Source organism: Papilio machaon, chromosome 3, assembly GCF_912999745.1.
Source record: "Papilio machaon chromosome 3, ilPapMach1.1, whole genome shotgun sequence".
Taxonomy (NCBI): Eukaryota; Metazoa; Arthropoda; class Insecta; order Lepidoptera; family Papilionidae; genus Papilio; species Papilio machaon.
The window spans coordinates 7,963,833-7,985,919 of record NC_059988.1 but is presented as its reverse complement, the minus strand read 5'-3'; the positions used below and the strand labels follow the sequence as shown (position 1 = coordinate 7,985,919).

The window sequence follows — 22,087 nt, the reverse complement described above, 5'->3', positions numbered from 1 at the left end:
TAGTTATATAGTTCATTACATAAGTTCTAATAAAAATAATTGCTTTCAATAATACTTGTTCATATGTTGAGATGGCGGTAAAGGGAAAAACAAAATTTTTATATATTTTTTTAATTGACTTGGATATAATATAGATTAACCGTTACTTATCCGTATATATAATTCTATGTCTTTCGTTTTCATTTTATAGTAATAAGACAAAGCCACACGGCAAGCGGTTTCTTAATATTTTTTTATATGGCAGCCAACTTTGACCTCTTTGACATATCCAAGGTTGAATTTGACACTTATCCACTTAGCTAAAAGTTTGCAAATTGATTCAATTCAATTATTTGCTTTAAAAGTAACATAATGGCTTTAAACAAACTCAGTATTGATGCCTTAAATTTGGCAGGAAAACGTGTCTTAATGAGGTAAGTACGACATAGCTAATAAATCGATATTTTAGACAGTTTTAACTGCCGGGTCACTAAAGGACACCGGTATTATTGTACTACCTTACATTTTTGTTTTTAGAGTTGACTTCAATGTGCCACTAAAAGATGGAGTAATCACTAACAACCAGCGTATTGTAGCTGCCCTTGATTCGGTTAAATTTGCACTGGACAAGGGCGCAAAATCGGTGGTTCTTATGTCACATTTGGGTCGCCCCGATGGACAAGCCAATTTGAAATACACATTAAAACCCGTCGCAGACGAATTGAAAAAACTATTAAACAAGTAAGTGAGTAGATTAACTGTACTGATTAGTCAAAGACATCAAGATCAAAATGTTATTTCTCAAATATTTCAATTTTTTAAGGGATGTCACCTTCTTAAAAGACTGTGTTGGTTCCGAAGTTGAAGCAGCCTGTGCTGATCCTCCGACAGGATCCATTATTTTATTAGAAAACCTCAGATTCCATATTGAAGAGGAAGGCAAAGGTGTTGACACTAGTGGAGCCAAGGTAAAAGCTGATGCTGAAAAAGTCAAAGCTTTTAGAGCCAGCCTCCGTAAATTGGGAGATGTTTACATTAATGACGCTTTTGGTAAGAAAATTTTATCTTTAAATCTTTGCTATTTATCTAATACTAGCTTTTACCCGCGACTCCGTCCGCGCGGAATAAAAGAATAGAAAACGGGGTAAAAATTATCCTATGCCCGTTTCCTGGTTCTAAGCTACCTGCCCACCAATTTTCAGTCAAATCAATTCAGCCATTCTTGAGTTATAAATAGTGTAACTAACACGACTTTCTTTTATATATATAGATTGTATGGTACTGATTTTCTTTTACATTTTACTATAGGCACAGCCCACAGAGCTCATAGCTCTATGATGGGTGAAGGTTTTGAACAGAGAGCCAGTGGCTTCTTATTGAAAAAGGAACTTCAATACTTTGCAAAGGCACTTCATGAACCTGAAAGGTGAAAATCTTATATCACTTTATAATGTTTACTTTACTTCTCAGGTGAAAGTATAAAAAAATACTTGCTTAATTTTTTGTGGAAATTTTTGTTACAGGCCATTTTTGGCCATTCTTGGTGGAGCTAAAGTTGCAGACAAAATCTTACTCATAGAAAACTTGCTTGATAAAGTTAATGAAATGATTATTGGTGGAGGTATGGCTTATACATTCCTTAAGGAAACCAAGGGCATGTCTGTAAGTATTATTTTTTATTTTATTTATGTCACTATAAATGTTCACCGAAAGAAGTTGATTAACAACTTTTAACTATTTTTAGATCGGCAATTCTTTGTATGATGGAGAAGGAGCAAAGATAGTAGGCAAGTTGTTGGAGAAAGCTGCCAAGAACAATGTTAAAGTACATCTACCAGTAGACTTTATCACTGCTGACAAGTTTGATGAAAATGCTCAGGTAAAATTATCTATGCTAAACATCTTCCTTAATTAAACAACTGAGTGTTGCAGTAAGATAGCTATTGTAAATCTTATTTTTTAGGTTGGTACTGCTGATGTTGATTCTGGCATCCCTGATGGCTGGATGGGACTTGATGTTGGACCAAAGACTAGGGAGCTATTTGCAGATCCCATCGCAAGGGCTAAAGTTATTGTTTGGAATGGGTAAGTAATCTTCTGGCTTTCCATAGCATACTATATGAAGATTTCTCTAAAAAATAGTTCAGAATAATTTAATTGTTGTTAATTTTTTTTTAAGTTTGCAGAAAAACCTTGGTTAATTTGAATACCCTTGAATATTTCTGTGACATTTTTTAGGCCAGCTGGTGTGTTTGAATTCGAGAAGTTTGCAGGCGGCACTCGAGCTCTCATGGATTGTGTTGTGAAGGCAACTAACAATGGTGCTGTTACTATTATCGGTAAGATAAATTTAATTATCTCAAATATTTGATTTTTTATACAATGCAGATGTAAATTTGTTAAAATTGACTTCAAGGTTCTACTCTTCAACAATTTTTTTTTTTTCAGATTTGTTGATTGTAATTTGATTACTTCCTATTTAAATACCTTATAGAAATAAATTGTAAAATTAGTTCCTAACACCATACACTGAAACCTTTTCCGTTTTTTAACCAGGTGGCGGTGACACGGCCACGTGTTGCGCGAAGTGGGGCACCGAGGACAAGGTCTCCCACGTCTCCACCGGCGGCGGCGCTTCCCTTGAACTGCTCGAAGGTATGTTAACTTTATATACATAAGTTATAGATGTAATCAACTTTTGTAAATCCTAAAATGGCGCTAACTGCCGTACTCAGAGTCGTCAATGAGAGATCACTTAAAATTTCAGTGCGGAAATAAGTGATTCGTAAAATTGCTTTTCATGTACTGTTGTTAATTTTTGTCTTTTGATTTTTTTTTTATTTCAATGCCGTGTTTATTTAAAAAATCTATTTTTTGTGTTCCAAAAAAGAATTACAATGAAGTCGATATCTATACTAATATTATAAAGGGGAATGATTTGTATTTTTGTATTTAACTTAAAAACTCAAAAAGTACTGGACCGATTTCATAAATTTTTTTGCCATTAGAATGTTACATTATCACTAAGTAACTATATTCATTACTAGAATTATTTTTTTAATTTCGCACCGATGAAGTCGCGGGCAAAAGCTAGTAACAAAAAAATAGTTATTTAATGGCAAATAAAATAGGTAAACCGTTTGATCGCGTGCTTGGCAAAATAGATCAATCATCTGTCTTCACAAACATTTTTTAGTCGCCTGGCAGCTGTCGTTCTTTGCTATCGAAAACTAATTAAACTACATACATAGATTGATTTATTTTCTTACACAGAAATAAATAACTCTAGGAATTATCGCTTCATCCGTACATGTGTACGTAATACGCATGCAAGCTTGTCGGATATGTATACTGTTAAAAAGAGCGTTAGTGTTTTTTTTACCGTGTTGCCAAAACAGTGGGCACGGGTTAGCGTAGGTATATATCTTCGCTACTAGTAATAATGCTAGTTTTGCAACATAAAAATTGTTGTAATCAGTCTTAGTGTGCCCTACGACTTTTTACCCGACTGACAAAGAGTGTAATGGTTTTCGCGAGTATGTATGTAAGTGAGTTTTTATGTATGTAGGTTTGTATATATGTAAATTCCATTTTGATGGCCTAGAGTCGTAACGAATTAGCCGATTTTTACAAGTGTGTTGTCATTCTAGTCGTTGTTTTCTTCGTAGTGTCATAGGGTATATTCCTCGGCACAAAACACATAACGGATGTGAGAGATGAAATTCTAAAAAAATAATGAAAAGAACGAGTTCAAATCTCAATCTCCATAACTTTTTTTTCATTGCTAAATATTTTTTTATGATTTCAAATATATAGGTACTGTAATAAGAGAGTGTTATATATATATAAAGCATTACAGTTTATTTAGTTTAAATTAAAAAAAACTGTCTTTTAAAACGCTGCCAATAGATGGCTCTATTTCAACTGTTATAGTCAGTTGTTTTTTTAATTAAGGTTAGTTTATTTCTTCTCGTAACGCAACTTTTATCATTTAGTGTTACTCAACATATTTTTCCATGAACGAATCGCAACTCTATTTTTTTTAAAACATCACTCTTGATGAATAATTAAAGTGTATCAACGAACAATCTCATCTTAATGACACTTCATTCAAATAAGTAATCAAAGTTGCTATATTGCTCTGTTAAATTCCCTGCAACCGGCAGTAAATTTCGCTCTTGCCCTACGAAGTCCCCCGCACTAATTTATTTATATTAAATGGTCTGTCTGTTTTCCAGGTAAAGTTCTGCCTGGTGTAGCCGCACTCTCCGATGCGTAAACTTTTACGAATATTAATGTGATCAGCAAAAATTAGTTGCTTTTAAAATAAATAGAAAATATTAAACGATTATTATTGTAATAACTAATTATGTTTTTATTTAGATTTATTTCATTTTACGTGTGTTGCGTAGATCTAATATTTGTAAGAATAAATGTTAAATAAAAATTATTCTATCGTTTTATTTTATATCATGATTTGGCAGAAAAGAAAACCACAAAACCCTAATTAAAAAAAAAAACTAACAAATCTTGCCCATACACTACATAGTTGCCTACAAATGACACCAAAATTCGAGAAAATAGCGAAGCGACCGCTGTCCATAGACATCCATATTTACAGGTGCGTTGTCTACCTTTAATCGATAGAGGAGCGGACTCAAAAGTGGATGTTTTCCCTTCCTAAGCGTCACCCACCTTCCCCGCTAAATCCACCTTCTCTTCCATACAAGGAAAGGATAGGAAGAGGACCAAAATTAGACCGGCTCAGGCACGCACGAACGTCGCTCATCAGACGGAACGCGGAATAACTTTCACTTCACGCCTGTATAATGATCGTGGTAATTCGTTGTTGAGTGCTCTCCCACTGTTAAATTTGAAGTATTTTATAGGTATACAGTAGACTTCAATATATGTAAGTGACGGCTTCGGCAAAAAAAGCTGGTAAAACATTTATATCTACTAAAATTGAAAAAAAAAATGAAAATCTTTTTCCAGTCGGTCGAAATTAATGTAATTTGACTTGTATACTATGTTCGCGTACCTCCTTTTCAAGTAGATCTTGTTACAATGTAGTTATCCTAGGATGTTAAACTAACGGTTTTTATCTCTTAATAAATTATGTGTAAAAATTTATAGAACCTAAGTTATCATTGTTTAAAATAAAAAGTAGTATAGGTAAAAGAGAACGTGCGCAATGGGCAATCCAAGTTGTTTTAGTTCAGTAATTTCCAACAGCACCTATCCCACATTACATATCTACGTTAGAAAATGTATAAAAAGAAATACCCTGTATCGATTTATGCCGCGCGCAAGCGTCCTTTGAACAACACGTCTACACCAATTACGAAAATTTAACAAGGAAGAAAATAAATTTCTACTTCGTTGTACCTAAAATACTGTAATTATTCAATTCATAAGTAATTAACTTTAAAAATATATACGGAGAATCAATTGATTTCTTTTGAAATAGAAATCGAAGATGTGTCAATGTTCCTTTCAATTGTGATTGCCTTGCCACCTTGCGTGAACTTCGGTCCAATTGGCCAGGACCTGCGCATGCTCAAATGGATTCCTAGGTGTTTTATCACAATAATAATTTCACAGGGCCAAAGTGTCAGTGGCGGTGAGTAGAGCGATCGCCGCCGGTGTACCGGCTGGCGAATTAAAATGTATCCACCTTTGAAATCGCCATAATCGTCGAAAATCATTTTAAATACACGATTTAATATAAAATTATCTAAGAAGTTACTAGTTTCATGTCAATTGTTGTTTAGTGAGTATGTTTATTGTGGTTCCAGTTGATTTAAGGAAATTATAATAGCAGGTGACTTGTAATAAATTAATGATTGTGTTGCTTTGTTATTGATACTAAACTTCGTGTTTACACTGTAGATTTCCTTCTCACGTTTTTATATACTGATACATGTAAAAGATTCTTAATTTACAAATGTTCATGATAATTGATTTAAAAAAAAAATGATCAAAATTAAGTCATCGTACGCGAAAGGGTACAAAGTTGGAGGAGGCTTTTATCCGACCGGGAACCATACGAGCATTATAATTGAATAAATAAAAACATGTAATTATACGGAATATGAAGCTAAATAAGTAAAAAAAATGTTAACACCAAAGTTATTGTTACTAGAAATCATCATCTTGTATTTAACAGGACTCTATTTTAATTTTTATAGTCCTTTTGTTTCATAGAAAGTAAAAGAATCGATTAATGTTTTCGTCATAATTACTCTCCCATAGCGCATGTAAAGTACCGCTTCCCCTTTCTTTTATTCCCCTTTTTGTCAACACTCGAAAAATGAAAACTACGCCTTACATGATCCCGCATTACCAATCATTTTGTTTTCGTTTGTACTATAAATTTGATGCCGGATAAAATCGGGTTACCGAAAAATTTATGTTCCTTGTCTTTTTTACATATTCAAATGAATGTATTTATACAGAAAAATATTATTATTATTATTTTGTGTCCAATAATATACCTAACCTGTTCTATTAACGATATTTCCGCGTCAACTCTATGTATTTTAACTCCAAACGAGGCTCAAGGAACAGGACAAAAAAGGGATTTGTTTTGTTTTTTAATCTAAACCACTTTGTCTACATACATTTTTATTATTATTGTGTAATATTAAAAGTCAGTCGAATGACGCAAGGAGCGAACAGTTACTAGTATCAGTAGTAGTACTTTGACTTCACTATAATAAGGTCACTTTCAAATGTCTTCAATACAAAGTTAAAAGTGAACAAGGATTAAATATTTGAGCTGTGTAAATATAAATATCTAAATACGAAAATGCTGCTCGGATAATGAGCAGTTATTACTCATTTAACATTCATCACTAAGTAACAGGTAGGCCACTTTTCGCATTGTAGATCTTAATAAAAAATATATATAACTCGTTAATCCCCGTAAGAACAACTTAGATTAGATAAACCAGTGACCCAAGCGTTATTACGCGATCCGTACAAAATTGTTACGAATAGGAATATGTATGCCGGAGTTTAATGAAATAGAATGAAGCTGACTGGGTTTCTCCGTACGCAAATAGAAACGTAGGAATAAGCCCGCAGGCATTTTATTCAAGTATTGATTGATTTGGTTTGAATTCGTTATACATCTTTGTAGTAAACCCATCTACAAAATTAGTTGTTTCTTATGAATTTCATCTTATCTCAGTGATAAAAGGAATAGGGTTTTAAAATGAAGTAAAGGATTATTTAAACCGATTCCCGATTAACTAAGCTAAAAACAACTGAACAGAATCTTAAACAGTTGATACTTTAACTAAAGCAGCAGATTGCAGTCTGGTTACCATAGTGATTCATTATGCAGCTACAAAAGCCTTGGAATAATTCGACACGCTATGTGTCTATTCAAATCAACCCATTCTTCTCATATTTCAATAACGTTGAACCGCGAGATTCGACTCGAAGTTGCCCATAAACATAGTATATAAAATCACGGAGTGTTTCGGCAGTACACTCACTCATAACATGATCGCTGTACTGCGCTAAAAATTGGCTTAGATTTTCAATAATACAATCTAGACTCCTTATGTTACGTAACACTAACATACGAACTGTAAATAAAGGCGCGAGAGTATTCAAAAGTAGAACGAGAATAAAAAAATGGTCAACACTTTATTTTTAACTCCTGATGCATTCATTCCCGTGCATAGCGCGAACAAAGAACCTTCTTTCCTGAACAAAGGGGAGAGATTAACGGAATATTTGCAAATGACACCTTTATTACAGCTCCTAATTCAACAGGCGTTGAAAGCTTTGCATTCATACGTCTCAACTATAATATTTTTTTAATTGTTTCTGCGAAAACTAGAATGTTCACTAAAGCTTTATATTTCTTGTTTTTAGTAAAAGTCCGTTACCTCAGGTTCATGTAGTGCCCTTTACCATAGGTGAGCAGCTGCAATACTTAATTAAGTTAGATTACCGATATTAATAAAACATTCCTAGCAGGTGATATTTCTATTCGTATTTATAACTTTGCCGGACGTATGTACTTACGAATCAATTTACATAACTATTAAAAATATAAAAATGACCTATTGAATGAAACTTTTACCAGAATTAATAATACAAAATTTTGCGAACTCTTGACATCACATATAGGAATGGGTACGATTTTTAAATTCTAAATGTGATTTCTTATTTAAAGAATTAAATAATATTTTATTTATTGCAACATTTACTAATTACCATTACCTATTTTATTAAAACCATAAATGTTTCGTTAACAGTTTTTGATAATATCCTTCAATTTAATTTAAATTTTATTCAGTAGCACATTCACTTCCATATAAAAAAAGTAAGATTTTAAAATTATACGTTTTAATTATCAGTCTTTTCCCACAGATAATTAATGTACAATGCCAGACTGGACATGGCTGCTACTGGCGGCGCTGTTCGGAGCGCTGTCGGCACTGGCCGTGCCCGTGGCGCTTCTCATCTACTTCGTCAGGCCTTTCGAAAAGAAACCGACCATAGAGGAGCAATGTTCTATGCCAGTTACCTTGCCACCGGTAAGTTTCAGATATGATTGAGACAAAGTAGTGCTTTTCGCTGGTGACCTTAGTGAGCTCCTGTAGCAAGCAGATTTGGTGTCATCATTCCATTCGTATTCTATTAAGAAGTATAAATTATAAAGTCTGTTTTTTTTTAATTAAATTTTGATTCTTGTTAATTTGTGTTCCTATTATGCTTACCTATATTATGATCCTCGCGCTAAGCGCTTACCACATATCTTTTAAGTTGCACACTATAGACAGAATATAAGTACCGTTGTTAGGGTAGGGAGTTGTTGGGAGATCGCCCATGGCGCTGCGCAGAAAAGGGCGCCACAGGTGTGTGAATCACGCAGTCTCACGTAAAACTCCCAAAGACACGGTACAAAGGGTCGATGGAGAAATCTCGCCCAGTGCGCTATTAGCCCTAAGACCGGCACTGTAGAATAGCAATATATTTGTATGTAACACTGTATAATATCGTACAATTTGCATTACACTTTCAGGTCCATGTCCATAATAACCGATATTTTTTCTCGGTTAGCGATAAAAAATTAACCCTTGACAAGCAAATGCTGTATCTTCTCCAGTATCGAACGTTTTTCTTACGATTTTGTTTCTAGACTTACAATTTTATGGGTTCATAAAAGGCTCGTAAAAGATAGTGTCCTTTACGTTCCCTATTACGTGTCGTACGATCAACAAATCAAGAACAAGTGTAGACTTTGTTAGGCAATTAACTTTATATTGCATTAGGCGAGTTGTCAGTTACAACAAAAACTAATTAAACGTTGACTCAGGCACAACCAGAAAACATGGCTATGCAATCTTTTGTAAACTACATCCACACTAAAATTAGATATATTCGTTCTCCTCAAAAACATTACATAACTTTAAAGTTGACTCTTATCATGAAAGCTCTTTTTTTTAAATTACTTCTCTTAAATATTTATTTCCGTAAAACGATTCCTTTTTTAATTGGCCAATGTTGTCGGAATTCACGACACCGTTTATTTCTTGGCGGCGCGCCAATGAAAAGCAAAGGCGAAGCCTCCGCAAACATTTTGTTTATGACCATTGCGCCCACCATTAAAGTATACAAACGACCCTAAATAATGACCCTTTTAATTATTCTATACGTGAATTCGTTAGTGCTCGTAAAAAATATGGGTATTCAAGGTTTGACATCAAAATGTCCCCATATTACGATTCGAACCGCCAAATTTTAAAGAACCTATCATTGAAATTAGATTGTTAGTAACACTATTACTTTAACAATGCCTTGTTATTTAATATACTGATTTGACAGGAAATAATCATTTACAATTAGTGTAAGTATATACATTTTAACCGAGTTAATACAAATCTTGACTCTTTCAAAAACAAATATACTGCGCTATCAAACACAAATCCTATATCCAAATTTTGATTTTAATATGCCTAGCCTTTTTCAATTAAAAAGGATACGATAAGGCATACAAGACAACATACAAGTCGGAGTAATCAAATGTCTAGTTTTATATATGTTTGATTAACACATAGAAAATCGTAATCACCACTTGAGTGACGCAAACGTAACGATATGATGATATACGAATTTAAGGAATTTTTGCTCTAAATAACATTGCTTTTGACGTAAGGTCTAATTAGTCTTGCACTTTACAGTAAGCGAGGAAAAAAAGGTGTAACATTTTGTAGTGTAATTTAACACAAGGTAAACTACATATTTACGAAATGGAATAGCATAGGGTAAAGGCGAGATAGATGCCTCAGTGGGATAGATGCCTCATTTTCATAAAACCTAACTTCCCAAACTCGCGACTAAAAATCAATAGTATAACTAAGAGCCGCAGGTACCCTGCACCTTAGTTAGCAATGGGCCGTGGTGCGGTGAAGATGCATTTCGCTTATTTGTGGATTTATGTCCGCGGCGAACTTAACAAACACGTCAAAGTTTTAAAGGTAAGTATTTGCTGTTGTATATCTTTATAAGTAGTTATTAATTCCGTTATATTTTTTATTACGTCAATATACTGATTCATCAAGTATGCATCTAGATGGAAATAGTAGCTCTTTTGTTTTTTATTTATTTAAAAACTACTTGGGCATCTATCCCTATCAAAAAGGATAGTTGCCCCGATTTTCTGGGGTATAGGTGCCCCTAGGGGCATCTATCCCTCCATTCACCACGTTGTACTGAATGCGCTTTGAACGTATTTTTATGTTCTATTATATTTTATATGTGTTTATATATATTTATATTTAGACTTTTTACTGATTGTAGCAGAACTATGCCACGAAGATACAAAAGAAAGGAAGGAGTCCGAGCTCGAGTATGTTCTTGGACTACAGAACAATTACAGTCAGCTTTCGAGGAATTGGACAAAAATACAAATTAAGGGGAAGAAAACTAAAGATTTGCCGGTAAAGAGAACTAGAAGAAACTATAAGAGATAAACAGCATAAGCCTAAAGTACAAACAAAGATAACTACACAGAATGATTTGAAAATTATAAACGTAAAGTATAAGTAAAGGCTTTTATGAATATGCGTGTTGAAACTTAATAATTAATAAGTTATAATAAGAATTAAGAATTTCTGTTTTTGTTGCACAAATGATGTTAGAAATTTATTATTAATTTATTATTAAATTAATTTTATTTGATCTCATAATTAGAATTAAATTGTAAAGATGACAATTAAAAGATTTTAAAAACTGCAAGATGCTTTTAATTATAAATAAAAAAAGACAAAGACAAAAATAATAATAAAATATTATAAATATTATAATTTTACAGTATGAAGGGCATGTATCCCGCGCCGCAGGCATCTATCCTTGTTAGTATTTTCATGGTGGGGCAACTATCCATACGGGAAGGCATCTATCCTCAAAAATCGAGGTCCACAAAAAGCTAAAATATGCAAAATCTGTCATTTATAGGCCCAAAAAGACAAATCATAGTAAAAGATAAAGAATTAAACTAGCTATATTAATAGACACTATTTATATAAAATTAACATTTTTTAAATTAGGAGTATATTTCAAAAAGTGGGGCATCTATCCCGCCTTTACCCTATACTATTTGCAAATACTTTTTCAACATTTACACATTGTAATTACAAGGCTAATTAGTAAGCTTCCAGAATTAATAATTAATTATTCCAGAATGATTATTAATTAATCAACTCAATATTATTAAGAATATCTTACAATAAATCTTGTCAAAAGCCGTAGTCGGACAACAGAGCTTAAGTATCTATTTTGAATTCTAAATTGTTAGCGTAACTTAGAAGATAATACTTAGTAGATAATCGTTAGTCGTTAGGTGTTGCTGCAAAACCCTGCAATGTTATTTATTTACATAATCTAGGTCCGTTTGGAGGATTACTGAAATCGAATTGTTACCATTTCGATAAGGACGGAAAAGGTTTTTTTACATAAATTCTACTTTTTTATATCATAAGTTGGCAAACGAGCGAGCGGCCACCTGAATTCGCCGAAATAGCAAAGCGCCCATAGACATCCGCAATTGTATATGCGTTGCTCACCTTTAATCAACGGAGGAAGGGACAACACTAGGGGGAGAGAGGACACAAACTGAGAAAATTTCCCATTCCTATGCATCGCCGACCAATTCGTGCATCAGATGTTGTTGTTGCTGACATCTACCACTGTTTGACTGTCAAAATTTGCAATCACTATAACTAATTTTCTATTTATAACTTTTAAATGTGACATTAATTTTACTCCATACAAGCGCATATGAATTTGAAATAAGCATTTCAACTTTATCTTTCAATGTCTGTTAACTAAACTCGTTTTGTTTGCTTCAGTCTTTTAATAAATCCTTCTACGACTAATAAAAACAAGTTAATATACATAAATATTGATATAAATCAACAGGAGATCCTGAACGAGCTGACCCGCGGCGCCGGCAGCACCCCCGAGGGCGTACTGAACGCGATGCTGCAGTTTATCTTCCAACAGAGCACCGCCGACACGCGCTGGTTACGCCGCCGCATGGCCAGCGAGCTTGCCGAGCTACTCGCCAAGACCTCCTCCGGCAAGATATTTGAGTCCCTCACGGTACGCTACACAAAAATACAAGAACAATACCCAAACTATACGCATGTAATAATGCCTAGCCCCTTGATGCATGCGTTGACAACACGGATACACCTGAACCAGGCGATAGAGATAAATTCAGAGATAAGTTACCGTAAGATATGTTACCGTACCTTACCACTTTTACTAACTCAACTCGTTCTATGGCGCAGGGCACCTTGAGTTAAAGACGTGGGATTCGGCTGATCGTGTGGTACACTCGTGGTAAACGCGCGGTCGCCGCAGAGTCGCTATAACACTGCCATGTGGCTGTGAAGACCGTATCTTTTGAATAATGCCTATTAAAAGTTACATTATTTTTGCCTCAACACATTTAACAATAATACAAAAATAAAGTTTCTCCTGTTCCAGCTTCGGTCATTAGAAGTGGGCACGGAGTTTCCGAGCATAGCGAATATGCAGCTGCTGAGCGGAGAGCTGGAGGATGACGGGGCACGGCTGCGCTCGCTCGATATCCGGTTTGACCTCGCCTACGACGGCAACTTCAGAATCGATGTAGATGCCGTTATGCTACTTGGCAAGATCGCTAATATATCTATCACAGGTCATTAGTCATTTCTATTAAAGTACGAGTACATTTAAGATATTTTATTTCGAAATACAAAATTAACAAATACCAATTAAAAATCATATCGGTTTAATAAAAAAAATCCAGTTGGATGAAGAGGACATAATTTAACAAGTATGATGATATCGTTTTCAGTGGAGAGCATAAGTGGCAGCGTGCGGCTGATGTTCCGACGTAATCCGTACACACACTGGGCGTTAGCGTTCGAGTCGCAGCCCAAGCTGGATCTGCGCGTGCGGGGTCGCTTCCAGGGCCGCCAGCTCAAGCCCCGGCTGGCCTCCCTCGTTGCAGCGCATATCAGGCGAGCGGTCGCTCAACGACATACGCTGCCTAATTATAAAATAAGGTAAGTCTACCGGTCCATTTAATTCCTGCTATTAGAATGCAAAGTTTCCAATTAATTTGATTTTGATTTTATTTGGCATCCTGTTGGCAGAAATGGTATCATTAGACTGGTGTTGGCTAAATTTTTATTTCTGTAGCGAACTCTCTCGCATAAAAATGTTAATTCTCAGTTTTCATTATTCCAGTCCCGAGATCAAATCCAACGATAGATACAACTGGAAACATATAAACCCATACTAGATGGCATTATGTGCGTTTCATGTGGCTCGATGACGATTGAAAATTACATGTTTTTACAATGCTGGATTCGATCGCTGGTCTGGAATAATGTAAACTGGATATAATAACTATTTCTCAAATAATGTCTACTTTTACATTGGCAGGTACAAACCATTCTTCCCGAAGTCGGAGCCGGGCAGCGGGGATGGAGAGGAGGGCCCGACGCCGCAAGGTCGGCTCACGGTACGTCTGGTGGAGGTGACGCGCTTGCAGTGGCCCGGCGGTGCCGGGCTCGTGAGGGCAGCGCTTGCTGTCGACTCACATGGATGGGTAAACAATAATCATCATAGTCACCATTCCAATTCGCATATTATTTTAATTTTGAATCTTAATCAGAATAAACTGAATAAATCTCTTACCTATCTGTGTACACGGTGTGTACAGGTGTCATTACGGCGAGGCGTATTGGTGCTAGACATAGTGGTGCCCGCGGTGACAGGTCCGCTGGGGTTGGTGTGCTGCCAGGGCGTGGGCGCGGTGCTCGTGGACACCGTGGTGCCGATGTCGCCCGCCTACCGTGCGGACCTGCGCCGCGACGACGTCGTTCTCGCTATTGACAACAAACCCGTTAACAATGTCGCACAGGTTAACTTGTTGAGACTTTATTATTGCGAAACGCACTCAACTTATACCGAAAATTAAAGTGCAAATTAACAAATTACACAGTCGATGTTTTCCTTCTAGGTGGGTAAACTTCTTCGCAGCGTGGAGCGTCGGGCGGTAACAGTGCGTGTGCGGCGAGGAGGTGCGGGGGCCGCAGGAACCACTGGCGCCCGGCGGGAGGACGAGCCGCGCAGGCTCCGCACAAACTTCTCCTTCCGACGGGTCTCAGAGGTGATGGAGGGTGTTCGACTGCAGAGCATGCGTGCGGCTACCTCCAGAAACAATTTACTGGTAAAATTCTATGGTGAAATGTGAAGTTCTTAGACACCTTTATGTAACAAAATTGCAACGTTAATAAAATAATTTCATTGTTTACTAGGAAACTGATTCACCAGCCAAACTATCAGATGCATCAAGTGAAGTAGATCAAAAACAAAAATCGGAGTCAGCGAAGCAGACTTCCAAGTCTACGGAGCAGGGCGGTCCGGGTAACTTCGGGCTTAGGAAACGAAGATGCTCCGTAGAGAATAAATCATCAGATAGTTCCGCAGGCAGCACACCGCCCGCCTCCGGAGCCAGCACACCTCTTAGACAAGCGACAATCATCAACAAAATCGTGAAACATCCTGACATACCGATTATAAAAACTGACTCCTCCGAATGCAAGCCTGATAAAACCGAAACCCTGGAAGAAGAAGAGCAAATATTTGAAACGGGCGGGCCGCGACAGAGCGAGCACGTCGAAATCTGCCAAATGTTTTGGACGAAAAGCATCCAGCTCAAACCGATCATACCTTTCGATGAAGAGACTGATTTTAAACTCAATGAAAATCATAAATATCTCAACATTAACGTGTGGGCGACTGTACCGGGCGAAAAGGATGAGTTGTTGTTGGGTTATTTGAATATACCTCTAGCTGCTTTACTATCGGAATGTCAAGATTCTACAGTACCCCATCATATGAAGAGATATCAGTTCCTACCGCCAGATGTCGATATTAAATTCAGGTATGAATAAGGGTACGACAATAAATACAGATTTTTAATGATGATATTTTAATTTTTGTTTCTTATAATAGCCTGTCTTTTGGAACAACTCGAGGATAAACTTTTAATTCGTATCCGCACATTGTGAGGTCAAAGTATGTACTTTGAATGAATAGGCCAAAGTATGTACTTTGGCCTATTCATGTAATGGCTGCTGCGACTGAGTCAACCACTATTCGGCAAATACCATATAAATATTAGAAGTTTTAAAGAATGTTCTTTCTCTTTGTACACAGCAAAAGCCACAAGCTATCCTCGCATGCCGGCTTCGAGCCGTGCCTCTGCTTCGGGGACGCGCTGGTGTGGTGGGAGTGGGAGGGTGCGGGCGGCGCGCGCAGCTCTCCGCGCCCCGCGACCCGCGGTGCTGCCCCGCGCCCGCAGCACGCGCCCGCGCGCGCCGCACATGACTTCGTGCGCACGCACTTCCATAGATCAACACAATGCGACTTTTGTAATAAAAAGGTGAGATTTTTTCAATTACACTGCATTTGGCACAATTCGCATCTCATGTTTTTTTCTCAAGGATGTAATTAACAAAAGCGTATCCAGGGAATAGAAATTCGTAATCTAAAAATAAAATTTTGCTACACAAATTTACAAAAATAAAAAATTATTTTCTCTTTACAGATATGGCTTAAAGATGCAATGCAATGTAGGAATTGTGGCCTATGTTGCCATAAAAAATGCGTCACCAAGTGTCAAGAATCATCGCCCTGTATACCAAAACAAGAGCATGGTAAGTTTGAAACTTCACTTAATAATTGTATTGAAATCGTCAACTTTCTTTAATTTTCAATTAAATATTTAATTAAAAAACCAAAAACATTTCAATCTTAAAATATGCGACACAATTGCGACTGACGTGTGTCGTTAAAAATAAGTAAATGAGTTTTAAAATCTGACATGAAAGTAATGACTTCACGTAGGGAGAAGTGTTAATCTTTTAAAGCTTTTTTGTGAATGCGACTTTTATGTTCAATGTTGTTAAAAGTTCGCTTCGTTTCACTTTGTACAAATGCGATAATTATTTCCTATTTCGAGTTTCCTTAAAGAATTTTACGACTCATTCGAGATAAAGTATTTTTTGTAAAAGTTCTTTTGTTTCACTTTGTGATGACAAAAATAATAATCCTTGAAATTAAAATGAATTAACAAAATTTACGTTAGAAGCATTTGACTGATGATGGCATGAGCGTCGTCAACGATGGGAACGGCGAGATGGTCTCGGCCTAATAGTGTGTATAATATGAACATAGGCTTTCACGGTCGAAGCACTTGTACGTAAACAAATAGCATATTCGAATGAGAGTTATGCAAAATACAATTTTCTCACTAGGAAAAAAAGAGATGACAAAATTACTTGTATTTTGGCAGGGGAATTCACTGTTATGATTTTGTACCATCTTATATAAACTGCTCTACTTATACACTATGCTATACTACAACAATATTTTGTGTTTACCTCAAAAGGGCGAATATTTGCATTCGTTCCAATTTTAAATCAATTTTTGATCTCTCGCCAAGTTTTCTTTGACTTGAGATCTGTTAACGACCATGCCGGTCATTGACTTTTAAGAACGATAAACACTTTTCCCAAAAACAGATAAAAATTATCATGATCTGAATATTAAGAAGCATATTTTGGCTTTCAACAATCAAGTGGCAAATAAATGGCACTACTGAAAATGTTCAACCATAAGAGAACCACCTCTATATTTCGCGTCCAATAATTTTACCTTTATCGATTTTAAATCTTATTGAAGTATAATATTAAACGATAATAATAACGAAACGTGCGCCAAAACGCTGAAATGTTAACGTTACGTTTGTTTATTTTCGTTCCCATATTATGATATGAAAAAACATTACAAACGAGGTTAGATTAGGTTAGATTCAGACTAGACCATTGCGTGACAGTTTCTATTATAAGTAATGCGGAAGTTTTGAATAACGTTCCACTTCGAGGTACCACTGTACCATGCCAATGCAAGAAGACGTAACTGACGCAATAAAATTTGTTTACGTCATTCAATCTTTTACAGACTGTTGCTAAGATCTCTCTCCAGTCTTCATCGACATAGGAAAAGTTACCAAACCATTTTTTATATTTTAACTAACAATTTACTTTGATTAGTTCTTTTTTCAAGATTGTCAATTCCAATTCCAGTAATTAATAGTTACTTGATATTACCTAATTACGGTAAAATCCCGTATAGATATGATTTGGTATGTAAATTCTTTCTTATCGGGCTTCTATCGTAAAAGCAATAAATGTACTAAATAAGTAAACAGGGCTTATATTTTTGGGGATATCGTGATGAGTCAGTGAATGGCAAACTCTCTAAATTAATAAAAATTTCTTTATTAAAAAACCTGTTAGGTACATTCTTTTTATGTACTAGATATTTGAATGACAATTAAAAGATTATGTGCCTTTAAGCAAAAATAACTATAGCTGTATCAATACTACGCTTATCACCCAAGTATTCATCATCAACAATGCGATGTCAAATAAACGATACAGTAATTTTATTTTGATCTTATAGATATCTGATATCTTTAATGTAGATTGGAAATGATTCATATATTTACATTCAATAAATTAATTGGATGTCGAATACGTCTATTTGATCATAAGGACCATAAAACAAAATATCTTGTTAACATAACAGATTTAAAATAAAATGCAACTCTGTAATCTGTAATTTTACGAAATCTTGTGCAACAGTTAATTGCATTTATTTCCATTAAGAAAATACATTTCATAATAGATTCGTTCTATTATAACGATATTAATTCATTTTATTTCAGATCCTTCATCCAACAGTGGCTGCTCGCCCCCAGAACTTATCACGACAGAGCCTGACTCCATGCCGGATCCCGACTCAGACGAGGAAGAAAAGCCTGATAGAAAAGACTCCCTAGATGTTCATGAGGAAGGTTATAATGATTTCATATCAGTTTAAGTAAATCTTTGTTTATTTATATAGCTCGAGTCCAGATTTTAAATGATCATTGAATTGTTTATGGTATAAATTCAATGCCTAAATGTGATTTGAGTAATGCAAAGCCCCTACAACTAATAAGAGAAGTTAGAAATTTGGTTATTTAATAAAAAAAAATATCGGAATAGATTCTGCGACTGCTTTGTTAAATAGCAAATTTATTTCTGTTACACAGACGAACTATTCCATTGCTGACGAAAGAGATTTACGCATTATTTACTCCGGACTCATCAGACACAGTTCACAGACAAACACAGGTTTTTTTACACTTGATGTTTATATCCCCCTTTGTGGAATCACGCTGACTCATGTGAATGAATACCGCTTTATGTTACCGTTACATGTTTCCCTTGTAGTCATCGTCGTTAATCTGTGTGAATGAAATGTTTTATTTAAAACTAGCAATTGTACTATGCCGAATTAAAAAAAAATAGCTTAATGTCACCCAGAGATAGTGCAGATTCCTCCAACAGTGAAAGAATTTCTCAAATCGGTTCTTCAGTAGTTTCGACCAAATCTTTCCAAAAAAACAACCAAATTTTTCCTCTTATAATAATTAGTATAGATTAGGATACTAAAAAAGTGTGACATAAAAGTAAAATTTTTTGTTATATTTTTTAAAACTAACAATTGTATTCTACTTAAAAATTGTTATAAGATGGTTCTCATAATACTCTTACTAGCTCACCTTGAATTTAGACTGATGAAGCGACACATTTAAAAGAGACCGTGTAATATAACTACCTACATATTATATCAAAATCTCTTTGTTGTAGCAACATAATGTTTTGGCTTTGTCGAGACTAAATCTTTGCAAGATTTTTAAACCATATTTCTAGTATTAATAACATTGTGTTAAATTGCATTTTATTGTTTTCTCAGTTTTAAAAAGAATGAAAGAATTTTAGAAACTTGTCACGGTTTAGATCTGTACCCAATAACACGGTAAAGAGTAAAAGCCGCTTCGTATTTAGTAATATTTTACCAATGTCTCACTTAATGATATCATTTTATAGTACGTTACAAAATGTGAGCTAAAAATTCGACGCAACAAAGATACACATTTTGTCGAAACTTGCACATCTATTTTTTAATTTTTAATGAGTAAGTACTTAACAAATATATTTGTTAATAAACACATTGAAATAAACGGTTCGGTTGGCATACTTCAAGGATAATGGTTATCGTTGAGAAATTGAGTGCAATGTCTCTTGTTATTATCTAAAAATCTTTAATCTCATCATTAAAACGTTCACGCACACTTGATATTTCGTTATTTGAGAACGTAGATACATACATACATATGCAAATCTAGATTTACGAAAGAAATATATAGAAGCGTAGGATTATGTATCTTAATGATTAGTGTTACGGACTAGTTTACAACATGATCACGATTTATCAGAGCATGACCAGTATTAGTCACGAAATAACACAGGAAAGTGGATGAATCAAACTTAACTTTTTACAGAAAGAACCAGTTATCCGTAGAGATAAATGTTGACTGTTCGCCTCTACGCAAAACCTTAATGAATGAACTTTCCTTGTTGAATGCTTTTTTACGTGTATGTGTTTCTGTGTATGAATTATTTATCACGATTGTTGATCTCCTTACCAAAAAACCTAATTAGACTTTTAGGACTAGGATTCCCCGAAGTCTTTCGCTCTTTATACGATTGAATTGAATAAGATAAGTAAATCTTCTTCCCACTACAATTGTAATTCTGACCTCGACGATTACAGTCAAAGTTTCGACACCTTCCTTCTATATCACAAATATTACGAGAGCCACAATTAAGTTAATTAAAAATATCCTAACTTCTAACGTACCTAGGTGGTGGTGCGATGAGCGCGCTGGTGGCAGGCCTCAGACGCGCCGGGTCTGCACATTCGCTTTCCGCGCCAAGAACCAACGCCTCCTCGCGCTCCTTGCCGCCCTCACCAAGCCACACGCCCAGGTGGATATAGTAGCTAGATTACCCACCTGAGATAGAAACTAGTGTTCCCTTCAACCAGAAATTTAAAAGACTTTTGTAACACTCACAAGGTCACTCTCCTTATATGTAGCACCTATCCACGTCTGTATACGGCAACAGTTGGCATTTTTCACGATCAGCCCTTGTACCGCAAAGGAGGCAGTCGCTGGAGGGGGGCCCGTTCGGAGCGTGCGCGGCGGCGTGGGCAGCGCGGGGCGCGGGCGCAGCGGGCGCGGCTGCGGCGGTGCGCGCGATGCTGCGCCCAGCGCTGCGCAGCGCACTGCCGCCCGACGCGCTGCTGGCGGCCGCCAGGGACTGCGCGCCTGACCTCGCCGACAAACTCACCGCCACACAGATACATGAATTGGTAACTACAAGTACAACTATAACTTGAGTAATCTAGTGATGAGATGCAGTCCATGGGGATTGTGTCAACTAGTTATTAACTAGATCTGCTTCATGTTCAGCTGCAGGCGGTGCGTGAGGAGCTGTCAGCGGAGGACGCGGGCGGGGGTAACGGCGGCGGGGAAGCGGGGGAGGATAATGGCGAGGGTCGAGCGTGCGCGCTTACGGCGCTCATGCTGCACTGCTGCGCGGCAGCACAGCTGGCGCAGCGAGCGGACGCCGCGGATCCCCCCACCTGATACAACTTAATATAGTGACATTCAATCTACGTTTGTATTTTTATTTCCTCCTACCGACCCTTCCAGGATTCTTTGAAATCGATTTAATAATAAAGTAAAAAATAAAGTTGGTGTGAGAAAATTTGTATGATTACTATAACATATTTAGAATACATTTTTGTGGCCTAACTACGCAGTAGACAGACCTTGGCCTTCTTAGACTACGGATGTACACACGTATGTAGCTTCCCGTCTAAAATTGTTGTAACATCTAGGAAATTTTAATGAACTGATACCAGCATACTTATACTCAGTGATCACGTGGTAGGCGTAGGATTTACAATCAAACGAAAAATAGGTCAAGGGTACGAGCACTGGCCAACTTTAGTGAATTAGTTACCATTATTCAGTTTCTAGGGTTCCGTACCTCGAAAGGAAAAACGGTCACGACACTTTTTTTAACATTAACAGATCATTTAAAATATCACCCTAGAAACGTAGAAATTTCTCATGGAGTTTATATCATTGTTTTCTTTGTTTCTCTCTACCTTATCGAAATAATTACAAACAACGTTGCTACCAAGATATTTTGATAGCAATATAAACATTGAACGAGTTAGAAATAAACGTGCTAAATACGTAAGTAAGTACGCATTAAAATTAGTCGATAATATTTTACAAATCTGGAATGTGTCGAAACAAAGAAAATTAAGACCCTTTCATACGTAGATCGGTCAAAGTCCTTTCTTCTGTTAGTAAATCTTTTGTAACCTTGCACCGAAAGCTGAAGTTCTATATTCCAGCAAAACGACACAGATCAAAGACCCGAACACGTGGTCAAACTGCGTCGAAAGCGTTACGAAGATACGACTGGCTCGTGTCCAAATTTTCCTGAAATAGCACAAAGGATTCGACCTCTCTACATTTGCCGGTGAAAAAGAAAAACTTCTGCGAAATGTCAGTGGTCTCAATATAACGGAAAATTTTGCAGATCAT

The 22,087-nt window shown here is 36.2% G+C and overlaps 2 protein-coding genes across 4 annotated transcripts; both read left to right on the top strand.

The window, feature by feature from the left end:
* Positions 1 to 255: 255 nt before the first annotated feature.
* LOC106719632 (phosphoglycerate kinase) lies at positions 256 to 4,321 on the top strand. Its single transcript, XM_014514007.2, has 10 exons — positions 256 to 413; positions 517 to 720; positions 803 to 1,029; positions 1,288 to 1,405; positions 1,503 to 1,641; positions 1,724 to 1,858; positions 1,943 to 2,064; positions 2,218 to 2,318; positions 2,536 to 2,634; positions 4,218 to 4,321. The coding sequence occupies exons 1-10, from the start codon at positions 352 to 354 to the stop codon at positions 4,256 to 4,258; spliced, it is 1,248 nt and encodes a 415-aa protein (XP_014369493.2). The 5' UTR covers positions 256 to 351; the 3' UTR covers positions 4,259 to 4,321.
* A 1,261-nt stretch (positions 4,322 to 5,582) lies between these two features.
* Positions 5,583 to 21,164, top strand: LOC106719731 (PDZ domain-containing protein 8). 3 transcript variants are annotated; one of them, XM_014514172.2, is made up of 15 exons: positions 5,583 to 5,803; positions 8,371 to 8,537; positions 12,424 to 12,606; positions 12,997 to 13,189; positions 13,349 to 13,559; positions 13,942 to 14,107; positions 14,222 to 14,422; positions 14,522 to 14,731; positions 14,820 to 15,448; positions 15,724 to 15,949; positions 16,115 to 16,223; positions 18,299 to 18,427; positions 20,327 to 20,450; positions 20,625 to 20,835; positions 20,936 to 21,164. In XM_014514172.2, exons 2-15 carry the CDS (start codon positions 8,385 to 8,387, stop codon positions 21,110 to 21,112), a joined length of 2,922 nt encoding a protein of 973 aa, XP_014369658.2. In that variant the 5' UTR covers positions 5,583 to 5,803; positions 8,371 to 8,384; the 3' UTR covers positions 21,113 to 21,164. The 3 variants fall into 3 exon arrangements, 2 of the variants coding, with proteins under 2 accessions (XP_014369658.2, XP_045542362.1); XM_045686406.1 differs by having other exon boundaries at positions 13,942 to 14,422; XR_006756771.1 differs by lacking the exons at positions 20,625 to 20,835; positions 20,936 to 21,164 and adding an exon at positions 18,668 to 18,749 and having other exon boundaries at positions 13,942 to 14,422; positions 20,327 to 20,404.
* The last annotated feature ends 923 nt before the right edge of the window (positions 21,165 to 22,087 follow it).

Coding starts and splice junctions, on each gene's coding strand:
- LOC106719632 (XM_014514007.2), top strand. CDS start 352: ATGGCTTTAAACAAACTCAGTATTGATGCCTTAAATTTGGCAGGAAAA. Junction 2,065..2,217: donor AAAGTTATTGTTTGGAATGG/GTAAGTAATCTT, acceptor GACATTTTTTAG/GCCAGCTGGTGTGTTTGAAT. Junction 2,319..2,535: donor TGGTGCTGTTACTATTATCG/GTAAGATAAATT, acceptor TTTTTTAACCAG/GTGGCGGTGACACGGCCACG.
- LOC106719731 (XM_045686406.1), top strand. CDS start 8,385: ATGCCAGACTGGACATGGCTGCTACTGGCGGCGCTGTTCGGAGCGCTG. Junction 14,732..14,819: donor CCTCCAGAAACAATTTACTG/GTAAAATTCTAT, acceptor ATTGTTTACTAG/GAAACTGATTCACCAGCCAA. Junction 15,950..16,114: donor GCGACTTTTGTAATAAAAAG/GTGAGATTTTTT, acceptor TTCTCTTTACAG/ATATGGCTTAAAGATGCAAT.